General features: G+C 35.3%; 1 protein-coding gene across 7 annotated transcripts in view; it reads right to left on the reverse strand.

Annotated features, from left to right (window-relative positions):
- The window catches only part of RPS6KA3 (ribosomal protein S6 kinase A3), a 103911-nt gene that overhangs the window by 21458 nt on the left and 69672 nt on the right, over positions 1-12781 (reverse strand). For all 7 annotated transcript variants that reach the window (XM_012784631.3, XM_012784637.3, XM_012784633.3 and 4 more), the window contains 7 exons: positions 11607-11644; positions 11098-11240; positions 10412-10482; positions 2408-2496; positions 2157-2221; positions 1969-2071; positions 1195-1319 (listed from right to left, as the gene is read on the reverse strand). In XM_012784631.3, coding sequence (XP_012640085.1) covers positions 1195-1319; positions 1969-2071; positions 2157-2221; positions 2408-2496; positions 10412-10482; positions 11098-11240; positions 11607-11644 — 634 coding nt within the window. The remainder of the gene's footprint in view (positions 1-1194; positions 1320-1968; positions 2072-2156; positions 2222-2407; positions 2497-10411; positions 10483-11097; positions 11241-11606; positions 11645-12781) is intronic.

The following is a 12781-nucleotide window of genomic DNA, read 5'->3' on the forward strand; positions in this document are numbered from 1 at the left end:
AAACTTGAATTCTGTTAGTAAGTTTGTAGTTTCTACGTTAAGCACAGAATTTATAGTTTAAAAACTTGCCATACATTCATGTGCTTGCATAGTAAAAGGGACAGTCTTTTTCAACACAAACTTTGTTTGAAAATCAGAGTTTAAATTGGCTTTCTAGAAAGTGGAAAGCAAGATGATTGACTCATGAAAAAAAACTTTAGAGCAAAAGCAACTTAATCATCAAGCAAATTCAAGCATTAATGATACCCTAAAAACAATTCACTGCTTCAAAAGATATATTTAGTTTCCTCTATAATTACAAATATGAATTAAATTTATCTTTCTATGATATTAGTATGAGAAGAAAGAAATCCAATGGTTTTTACTACTTGTGTTCCTCTAACAATATTTAATTTACCAGTCCAATCTCCTGTTACAAACATATACCCACACCCCCATAGAAACCTGCTTCTTCTATGGCTTTTACCTACTTTTTCTCCAACTCTGATGAGCAGACGGGATAAAGAGGTAGGGGGCACCCTAAGGCAGTACCCATAACCATTTCTTCCTAATGACGAAAGGGGCTCCAGAAGAACAAGAACACAAAACATGGAAAACTTAAGATTTGAGTTTATTTTTATTTCTTATATCTTTCTAAGGCAGAGGTTGCCACACTATGGCCTGTAAGCCAAACCTGTTTTTGTAAAAAGTATTACTGGACACAGCCATTTGTTTATGTATTATCTAAGGCTGCTTTTGTGTTGCAACAGCAGAGTTGAGTAATTGTGACAGAGATCATATAGCACATAAAGCCTCAAATATTCATTATCTGACTTTTTACAGAGAGTCTGCTAATTCTTGTTCTAAGGCATCAAGGAACCAGGAGACCTCATTTCATCATAGCTGACCTGAGAGAGGCAGGAGATGAAACAAACTAGGCATGATAAACATTTTGAGGCACAGGAAAGAAGAGAGACAAGACAGTGATGTTTGTCTCAACTCTCCTAGAATTCTACTTTCAAGTCACACAGGTATCCAGGATTTTGGTTCTTATAACCTTTTCAATGACATATGGAAGAAATTTCTAAGAGTAACATTAATGATATAAAATGTATTTTAAGCTGCTTCAAGTCAGTAGAAAAAAATCTAATTATTCCCATAATGAACTGTATCTTAAAACATTTCAAATTTAAAATTATTTAGACATCCACTCACCTGAACAATTGAATGTACACCAACTGTCTGCATAGCTTGGCTTTCATCATCTGAGGTAATAGCAACAAAACTAAACCCCCGAAAAAGCTGATGTGCATTAGCACTAGGTGGAATGCCAGGTGAATCTGAAAAGAATAAGAAATTACTAAGAAGATTCCTTTGAAAGGTAATTAAGGAATAAATGTTGACATTATGATTTTTCTCACTTATTCTGGAATTCTACTTCTCTAGTACTCAGTATATACCTCTTGGCTGTTTAGGCTACTTCAGTGAGTCACTGTATCAGATCTGTCCTGATCACTCACTGCCACCACAACTCTAACATCCTAGTCCCTCAGAGCTAGAAAATGGCTAATTCATTTGAAGAATACAATAAATCCATGAATTACTGGGATAATGGTATTTGAAATTAGCACTGTCCCAAAGAACTTCCCGGAATGATGGAAATTTTCTTTACCTGTGCTGTCTAGTATGATAGCACTAGCTACATACAACTACTGAGTATTTGAAATATGCCTCATGTGACTGAGAAACTAAATCTTTAATTTTAATTAATTAAAATTTCATTAGCCACACATGGGATAGTACAGCCCTAAGTGATAACCTAACAACGTTATGCCTCCTTGTTGGGAGGGAGATACAAGTCGAGCTATAGCAAATTCAGGAGATTAGAGGATAACATAAAGAGTTATCCTGAAAAAGATTTTCTGATTGAACAAGAAAAAGAATACACCCATTGTCTTATATATTTAGAGTTTCACATTTTCTCCTTACCTTTGGGAGTTTTTGCAGTAAACTCAGGATCAAAATAGAATGTATCTTCAGGCCTGCCAGTTGCAGGTTTAAAAGGTGGATGAATTTCTCTTCTATACAGTTTCTGGAGGACAAAAAAAAAAAAAAAAGACTTAGACATGGGTTAATTATAAAAGTATATTTCAAGTAAGTTTCCATTCTTTACTTACATTCCAGTCTATTGTTGAGAAAAATGAATGTCTTTTGATTTCTTCAACTCCATCTGGTCCTGCACCTATCAAAAATTGATTGATAATTTTATTTCAAGTGAAATGTATATATATTGTTTAGTCTTTGCTTTTAATACTTGTCAAAATATTTAATAATGCCACCACAAAAACAAATATCCACCCCCCCCAAAAAAAAACCAAACACCAACAAACACACACAAGAAGACAAATTAATTAAATTTTTTTTTTACCTAATCTGTTTGCAGGATTTCGTTTGAAAAGCATTCGTAAAAGACTCTGGGCTTCAGGACTCAAAAACTGTGGCATCCCAAGTTTGGCTCTAAACAATAAATCACATAATAATATTTTATTTTTTGGAGGCATCTGTACTTTTATTTTTAATTTTTTTTAATTAATTTTTTTTATTTTGGGATACTTGTAGATTCACATTCAGTTGTAAGACATAATAGAGATCCCCTATGCCATTTACCTAGTTTCCTCCCAATGGTAACATCTTGGTAAACTATAATACAATATCACAACAAGGATGTTGACATTGAGACAATCCACTGATCTCATTTAGATGGCTGTGGTTTTACTTGCACTTATTTGTGTGTTTAGTTCTATGCCATCTTATCACATGTATGGGCTCCTGCATGGATGTGCCAAAATTTGCATATCTATTAATCTGTTGAGGACATCTGGATTGTGTCTAGTTTCGGGCTATGGTGACCAAACTACTGTGAACATTCATGTATAGATTTTTGTGTGAATGCATAATTGAATTTTAGTCCATAATCTTCTAATGACCTTTTTTGTTTTTCAGAATTTTTCAAGAACACTAGTGTGAGAGTAAGATCCTCTGAATCTTAGTTCTGGCTCTGTTACTAAGAACTTTGAGACCTTGTGAAAGTCAACCCCTTTGGGACTGTTACCACTTTTTCATAAACAAGGGGATTGGATGCTAGACCAATGGCTCCCAAACTGTAACTTTGGAACCCTTTCTCAAAAGGAATTTAAGAAACTCAACATTTAAAACTGTTAAGAGAACATGTGCTTCACATGCTACTTTTTCCTTCCCATTCCCTTTAACTGCAGGGAAGGGGAATGGGTGGGAAAGAGGTTTGTGGAATATCAAAGACTCCGTGGCACACAGTCTGAAAACCACTGGCCTGGGTGAGCTTGAAGGTCTGTTTCAGCTCTAATATATAATTTTATTCTTTTTCCAAACCTACAAATTAAAGAAACCAGTGATCCTGTAAGTATGACAATAATAATAGAGCTGGGGAAAATGGCTAGCAGAGAAATTTCTATTTCAGAAATAGATCCATTTATTATTCAGTGAGTTGTTACTGAACTCCTATGTGCCAGACACTGCTAAGTGCTGAGGATATTGAGATAAAGATAGCTCCCCATGGTCAGTGGGGAAGATGGACATAGATATCCTAGTACATTAGGAGACAAATTCGGAAGGACATATGCAAAGAGTGCTAAGGGAACAGTAATTTAATCCCATCTAATTTAACATGGGGGATTGTGAAAGGCCTTAAATTCTATCTAAAGGCTAAATTATTTGGCCAGTGCTCCCTCAAATTTTACTGAATAACATTAATCACTCTAGATACTTAACAAGAACAATAAAAAATATTTCATGGCCAAATAAATTTGTAGAATGCTATCTACTTACTTTTTGGACACAGAATAAAATATACTGCATATAAAAGGCAGAGAAATCTAGAGTAAAGAAGTCAGTATTTTCTAAACATTTGTTTCCAGCACCTCTTTTTCAGAGAATATCTATAACATCTTGTACAATTAGGATTCTGTTGAACAAAACTGAAGAAATACTGCTATATTAAGTAACAGGGATGTAGCATAGGTCTTGAAACAGTGGACTAACATGACCAGATTTATTTTCCAGAAGGTAACTCCAAGGGTAGTAGACAATAATGTGGAGTGAAAGAGGTGGTAGGCATTCTATGTAGGAGCATGGCCCCAAAGTGTGCGTAAGACATCACCATGGCCTGAGCACTGTAAACAGTACAATTCAGAGTAAGGGCTGAACAGTGAAATAGTTCTGAGACAAAATTTGGGGAATACTTGGTTATGCAAGAGAGAGTGGAAGAAATCAAGAATGATTTCTAGGTTTCTGGCTTGGAAAGAGGGTACATGGAAATGCTGCTAATTGGAAATATAAGAAGAGGATAAGAACAACAAATAGAGATAAAGTTAGTCTAAAGTCTCATGTATGAGATATGTTTTGGGAGAGCCAGGCAGGTGAGTAAATGGAAATACAGGTCTAATGCCTGGTAAATTCATGTAAGAAAGAGTGATTTGGGAGTAATTAAAATGTTGAGTAGTTATAGGAAAGACTAAGATCAGTCAAGAAATTGAGTGTAGAGAGGAAGAAAAGCCTATCAGAGCTTTAAATGCTCTTCTAGGTAGAAGAGCATTTAAAAGGTTGTCAGAAAAAGAATAATTTGGGCATTAAAAATAATGAATGGAATTAGCTGAATCACACTGATTACCAAATCCCACGAGTTCTTTAAAGTAAAACAAGAAAAAGTAAATTTAAAACTAACATAAAAACTCAAGTCATTGGACACCGCCCCCACTGGAAGTAACTAGGGCTCTGACAATTGGAAACAATTAAGAAAAGAATTAAGTATTTATTCTGTCTTTCTTGGATGAGCCTTATTTCAAGTAATTGGCCCTAGTTGCTGAGGGAAAGTTCACTGTTTCAGAAAATAACAGCTAATAAATGAGGAAGGAATAATAGTAACAGAAAATCACCATTTTTGAATTCCTTATAAAATAATTTTTTCAAGTAATGATTATCAATGGATGAAACCATTAGATCAAAGCCTGACAGGGAATGTACAATGGAGAAATCAGCTGCAACCACTGAAACTTATCACTTAAAGTGGGGGAAACCAAGGCTCCTGGTATAATATAATAGGGAGCACACAGTACAAGCTACAAAATAATCTTGCCAAAAAAGTAGAGCCAAAAATTGAACGGGGAGCAAGTTAATAACACAAAGAAAATAAACAAGTTTCCACACTTCTAGGAAAAGAATAATTGTTATGTAACTATGGTAACAAGAGAAGCACCAGAATTGATCTTAAATCCTTTCAGTTGGTTTTAAATCCATTCAACTGGTCAATGACAACTTGCCTGGTGAATACTTTTGCAAACCAACCATTCAGTAACTGCTATTTGTCTCTGATAATTAGCCAAACAGGAATGGACTCAATCCAATAAACATACCTGAGTACCAAATGATCAACAGTCCCACCCAAATAATCACATTCATAATGATGTCAACCCCACTTATGAACCTGAAAACCTGCCAGTTGTTGAACTCCACCATTCCCCAAAACTCTGTGCAAGATCAGTGGTCTACTCTGATTAGACAGACTCTACTGAATCAGCATCTCTCTCCTTTACCATGGTAAGCAATAAAATCAACTTTATGCTTCCACCTGATCCAGATATTGAGAGGTGATCTCTTCCTTTGACAAGATAAATTCAGAAAGCAGAATTCTAGAAAACTGACCTGTTTTCTACAGGTAAATGGCAGGGGGAAAAACAGGGGTAGACTGGTCTAGATTAATAGAAGCTTAAGAAATACAAGCAAATGGAGTGTGTAGACTTGATTTGGATCCAACTGTAAAGACATAGTTTTAGAGAAAATCTGAAAAATTTGGCTAAGGATTGGTATTAGATGATACCTAAGCATTATTACTGGTTTTATTAGATGTGGTTATGTAAGAAAATATCCATATTTTTAGCAAGGCAAACTGAATTAAGTAGGTGAGAAATGACATGTCTGGAATGCTTAACGTGTTTCAGTAAAAAAGAAAAAGGAAAAAAGTGATAAACAAAGCAAATATGGCAAAATCTTGATGACTCTTAAATCTGGGTGATGGCAGTATGTGTCTTCATTGTATTATTCTATTTCTGAGAATTTAGATTTATAATTAAAAAAAAAAAAAAACAAGCCGGACGCGGTGGCTCACGCCTGTAATCCTAGCACTCTGGGAGGCTGAGGTGGGCGGATTGCTCGAGGTCAGGAGTTCGAAACCAGCCTGAGCAAGAGTGAGACCCCCGTCTCTACTATAAATAGAAAGAAATTAATTGGCCAACTAATATATATAGAAAAAATTAGCCGGGCATGGTGGCGCATGCCTGTAGTCCCAGCTACTCGGGAGGCTGAGGCAGGAGGATTGCTTGAGCCCAGGAGATTGAGGTTGCTGTGAGCTAGGCTGACGCCACGGCACTCACTCTAGCCTGGTCAAGAAGCAAGACTCTGTCTCAAAAAAAAAAAAAAAAAAAAAAAAGAAAAACAGGCAGAAAGAAATGGTCAAGCAAAAGAGACCAAAAGCGGAATGGCTAGAGAGGCAGAGTAGATGAGAGTAGGAAAAACTAAGGAGGGAGAGAATGGCCAACAATGTCAAATATTTCTCAGAGACCTTCCTTAGTTGTTCTACCTAAAACAGCTCCTTTCCCCTGCCCCTTCCCTCACACATTAAGGGGTCACTATTAGAACACAGTACCTTCATTTATTATCTGTATAGGTCCTGTTACTATGTGAATTTATTATATTTGTTTAAATATTAATTCCTTCTCTCTCCCACTAGAATGTAACCACTGTGAGACCACTGAAATTCTTCTAAGTCTTATTCACACTGCATCCCAAGTATGCATAGCAAGAACTTGATCATCCGTTAAATGAATTGTGTAAATGAATGGTAAGGAGTCACTTTTCTGACAACCTGCCACTGGTTTTAGCAACCAGAAGACTACAGATAACTATAATGAGAGCAGTTTCAGTAGAGTGGTGGGGATGAATGACAAACAGGCTGTGCAATAAAAGAAGCCAAAAAAGTAGTAACAGAAAGCATAGACTACTCTTTAAAGAGGCTTTGTGTTGAAAGGATGCAGGAAGATGGTGTAGTGACTTGAAAGGAAGGCCAGGTCAAAGAAAGGGTTTGGTTTTTTCAACACTGGAAGTGTTTGTTAGCTGAAAGGAAGGGACCAAAGTAGTTAAGCGATAAAGGTTCAGTAATGAAAGTTCAGTGAACATTCATTTATGTAGCACATATTTTAAAAACTTTATTGTGTAGAATAACATAAAATGCCAAAAAAAGCCCCAAACAAAAAGAAAACACTCAAAGTACACAGTTCAATGATTTACCACAAAGTGAACAGTCATCTAGCCAAGAAATATAACATTGCCAGAACTCCTCATTCAATGTAACCACTTTCCTTATTTTGCCTCGGGCTTTTACCATCTAAATATGGACCCTAAAAACTATGTTTTAGTTTTGCTTGCTTTGTAAACTTTATAAATAGAATCATACAGTATTTATTCTTTTGTGTCTGAACTTCCTTTTCTCAACATTCTTGTGAGATTTATCCAAGTTGTTGCATGTAACTGTGGTTTGTTCATTTTCTTCGCTGTATGGCATACTACGCCCATGGGCCAAAGGCCTCAGACTGTTTTTGTACAGCTCTTGAGTTAAGAACTGTTTTGTGTTTTTAGAGGATTGGAAAAAAAATACAAACAAAGATGATTATGTGACACAGACTGTGTGTGGCCTGCAAAGCCTAAAATATTTACCGATTAGCAAATCCAACAACTGCTGTATTTGACTGCATGAATATATCATAATTTATTAATCTATTCTACTGCTAACAATCCAGTTTCCACTTTTTGGCTATTACAAATAATACTGCTATGAACACCTTTGTAGTTTCTTGATGTGTGAGTATCTATTAAATAGATTCTTATAAATTGGGTACATGCCTAAAAGTGGGATAAGTAGATGGGTGTATACATATATTTGTCTTTAAAAGATAATGACAAAAACTGCCTTATAAAGTAGTTATACAAGCATTTATATTCCTTCCAGCTATGTATGAAAGTTGCCCCTGTTCCACATCATACCAACATTTTGTATTGTCAGTCTTTTTAATTTTAGCCATTCTGGTGAGCATACAGTGATAGCTCATTGTGGTTTTATTTATTTATTTATTTTGAGACAGAGTCTCGCTTTGTTGGCCAGGCTAGAGTGGGTGCCGTGGCACCAGCCTAGCTCACAGCAACCTCCAACTCCTGGGCTTAAGCAATCCTGCTGCCTCAGCCTCCTGAGTAGCTGGCACTACAGGCATGTGCCACCATGCCCAGCTAATTTTTTCTATATGTATTAGTTGGCCAATTAATGTCTTTCTATTTATAGTAGAGACGGGGTCTCGCTTTTGCTCAGGCTGGTTTCAAACTCCTGATCTGGAGCAATCCGCCCGCCTCTGCCTCCCAGAGTGCCAGAATTACAGGCATGAGCCACTGCCCCTGGCCTCATTGTGTTTTTAATTTGCATTTTCTGATTAATGAGGTTGAGCATCTTTTCATACATTTTTTGGCCATTGAATATCCTCTTGTGTGAGATCCCCAAGTCTCTCACCCATGTTTTTGTTGAGTTGACATTTTCTTATTGATTGATTGAAGTTCTAGACACAATGGAGATGATTTTTATGTACGATGTAAGATAGGGATTGTTTTATTTTTTCTATGCAAATATTCAACTTTTCATGCATGATTTATTAAGAAAAGGCTGTTCTGGCCAGGCACGGTGGCTCACTCTTGTAATGCCAGCACTCTGGTAGGCCAAGGTGGGAGGATTGCTCAAGGTCAGGAGTTCGAAACCAGCCTGAGCAAGAGCGAGACCCCGTCTCTACTATAAGTAGAAAGAAATTAATTGGCCAACTAATATATATAGAAAAAATTAGCCGGGAATGGTGGCGCATGCCTGTAGTCCCAGCTACTCGGGAGGCTGAGGCAGCAGGATCACTTGAGCCCAGGAGTTTGAGGTTGCTGTGAGCTAGGTTGATGCCAGGGCACTCACTCTAGCCTGGGCAACAAAGTGAGACTATCTCAAAAAAAAAAAAAAAAAAAAAAAAGAAAAGAAAAGGCTGTTCTTTCTCTACTGCTCTGCAATTCCCAATGGTTGTAAATTAGGTGTCCATATATGTGTAGGTCTGTTTCTGGGCTCTCTGTTCCATCGCACAGGTTTACTTTCCATACTTATTTCAGTGCTGTATTATCCTAATTACAATAAGACTTGATCCCTGGCAAAGCAAATCTTCCTATCTTGTTCTTCTTCAACAGTGTTTTAACTCTACTTGGTCTTTTGTATCATCATATTAGAATCAGTTTATCAAGTCCCACAAAAAAAAGTTGTTAGAATTTTTATTTGATTTGTATTGAAACTATAGTTTTGTCATCCAGTATGGTAGCCACTAGCTACATATGACTACTGAGCACTTGAAATGTGAGCAGTCCAAATTATAAGTGTAAAATACACAGTGAATTTCAAATGAGTATGAAAAAAATAATTTATAATATCTCATTAATCATGTTTTAACACTGGTTACATGTTGAAATAACATCTTGGATATATTTGGTTAAATATAGCCGGGCATGGTGGCGCATGCCTGTAGTCCCAGCTACTCGGGAGGCTGAGGCAGAAGGATCACTCAAGCCCAGGAGTTTGAGGTTGCTGTGAGCTAGGCTGACGCCACGGCACTCACTCTAGCCTGGACAACAAAGTGAGACTCTGTCTCAAAAAAAAAAATAAAATAAAATAAAAAATAAATTAAATAAAACATTATTACAATTAACTTTAATTGTTTCCCTTTACTTTTTAAATGTAGCTACTAGAAAACAAAATTATGTATGTGACTCACGTTATATTCCTATTGATTTATAGAACCAACATCTTTAAAATGCTGGGTCTGTATTATTGACTTTGTATCTGAACTGCTGTTTATTGACTTTGTACCCAAACTTTGCTAAACTCTAATTAATTCCAAGAATTTATATGATGACTGATTTTTCTATGGACACAGTCATGTGATCTAAATAATGATAATTTTATCTCTTCTTTTTAAATCTTATACTTTATCTTTTTTGCTTGCCTTACCATACTGGCTAGGACCTCCAGGACAATGTGGACAGAAGTAGAATAATGGGCATCCTTGTTAAATTTCAAATCTCAATGGTAAAGCTTTTAGTATTTCACCATTAACATGAAGATAATATGAGTACTCTAAATCCATGTAGCTTGTTCATATTAAAAAATGTAATACTGATGAATTTCTTATACTACAGTCAACACTCTAAAATCTCATTTTTTAGTTTGAAGCATATATTTTAAAATCTCAACAAAACATCTACATCAGGGAGTACTTACTTAAGAATCATAGTCATTGTTTCTTTTCGATCTTTTCCTTGGAAAGGTAGTGTACCAGTGAGCATCTCAAACTACAGAAAGGCAAAATAATCAGCAGTTTTAGCCAATAAGTATAAAATCTTAAGGCCAAAAGATTTAAAGAAGCACCATCTTAATTATAACCAAATCTTCTAAAATTGCTAGATAATAAAACAAGTGATTCATATTTCTACATATTTATTATAGAACTTCTTGATAAGTACTAAGACCACTGAGCTATATACTGCTATTGCAGAAATTAATCATATTTTATATGGCAATTTTAAAGTATAGATATTTGAACAATTTGACAGATATGCCAATTTCATAAGAACTTATTTTATTTTTTAGGGTCACTTACTAATAGATTTCTGAACCAGGTTCTCCCAAAGAATAAACATCATTAATGCTTTAGATTGTTATTATTAGCAGAAAATCAAAGGTAATATATTTTTGCCTTTCAAATTAGGATGAGATGGAAGCAACTAATGGATTCCATAGTTCTTCTACACTGCAAGTAATAGTTTTTCTTGGTTATTTATTACATATACTATAACATACAGAAAATAAATTTACCAGTTTCTCTCTTAGAACATTTATTTCTGATTCTCATTTAACAAACAAAATAATCTCTTTTGCCCCAAAAAAACCCCAAACCCAAACCTTACCATTAACACACCAAAAGACCACCAGTCAGCACTCTGAGTATGACCTCGACGATTAACTACTTCTGGAGCCATATATTCCACAGTTCCACAAAAAGAATATGCCTTCTTTTCATGGTCAATAGACTCTTTACTTAGGCCAAAATCTGCCAAAATAAATATTAAATTCATAAATATCCTACAGTAATTTGCACATGTAAATTTTAAATATCGAGTTCCAACGTTTATGTTAATTATTAAAAAACCTGAATACAAGTTTTTAACACAATTTATTACTTAATATGTGTACCATAATAAACCTTAAATGAAATGATATAGAGAAGAGAATATTTTATTTTATTTTTTATTTTATTTTATTTATTTATTTATTTATTTTTTTTACAGGAGGCACTGATGCTGATATTTTATTTTTTATTTTAGCGTATTATGGGGGTACAAGTGTTAAGGTTACATATATTGCCCATGCCCCCCTCCCCCCTGAGAAGAGAATATTTTAAAATGAGTATTTTTACCTGTTAACTTGATGTGACCTTCTTCGTCAAGAAGTATGCTGAAAGAAAATAAAATCAGAAAATCTTTTTAAACCACACAATAGAGATTTATAGAAGCTAAAACTGAAATTACTTCTTTAAGCATCAGATCACCACATTTATTCTAAAATATTAGATTGTGAATAAGAAGGCAAAGGTAAAGGAGGAAAAATTACGTTTTTGGATATACATTTATAACAACTCCCAAAGGCAATGCCTTAAACTTGTATTAATGAGCCAGGGGTGCTTTAAAACTATTAGGAAAAGAATCAAACAATCTATACTCTTTTAATCTGCTCTAACGCTTTTCCGCATAGGTGGCCTGACTAAACTCCCTGGCACTTGCATAACAGACAGAGGGTCCATATATTCAAGTCAAAAGCATTAAACTTACCATTCTCTTGGTCATTTTTAAAGTATCTGATTTAATCATTCTTTCCTAAATTTTTTCCTGACACGACCCACACAATCCTCTTCTCCTCAACACAGTACCTTCCCCATACTTCCTGTTTTTCACTGACCCATCCCCTCATTGTATACATCCCTCCAGTGTTTTCTCTCTTTCTAAGTAACTCTAAGCCCCTACAAGGTTTGACCTTATTCATCTTTATAGCTCAGTATCTGGCAGAGCACAGTATAGATAAGAAACGTTTGTTGAATGAATGAGGCCAGACTGCAAAGGGCCTACAAGGCATTCCAAGTAGTTAAGGCTTCTTCTCAAGGACAATAGAGACCATAAAAGGTGTACATGCATGGAAGGTAGAGATAATCAGATCTGCAACTTTAGAAAACAATTTAGAGAGAAAATAAAGGGCATTTAGTGAGTTTGCTGGGTCACGATAAAGAACAACTGGAGAATGACACTCAGGTTTCTGGCTTGAGCAGGTACTTGAGTGGAAAATAATGCCATTAAGGAGCTAGAGAAAAGAATGAGTACTAAGCTGTAGGCTAATAATTGTATTTCTGTACAGGTATTTTAGTATACTGACTTGAAAGGTCAAGTAATATACTGTTTCACTTATATTCAAAGCTATCTCATAACATAGGCATTTCCTTACTTTTAATTCTAACTAAAATATGTGCAAGTCAAATTTGTTATAATTAAATTTTACTATGACAAAAAGATCACCAACCTTCCTACTTTATCAATTCAAACA

Source organism: Microcebus murinus, chromosome X (genome assembly GCF_040939455.1).
Source record: "Microcebus murinus isolate Inina chromosome X, M.murinus_Inina_mat1.0, whole genome shotgun sequence".
In the NCBI taxonomy this organism is placed as follows: Eukaryota; Metazoa; Chordata; class Mammalia; order Primates; family Cheirogaleidae; genus Microcebus; species Microcebus murinus.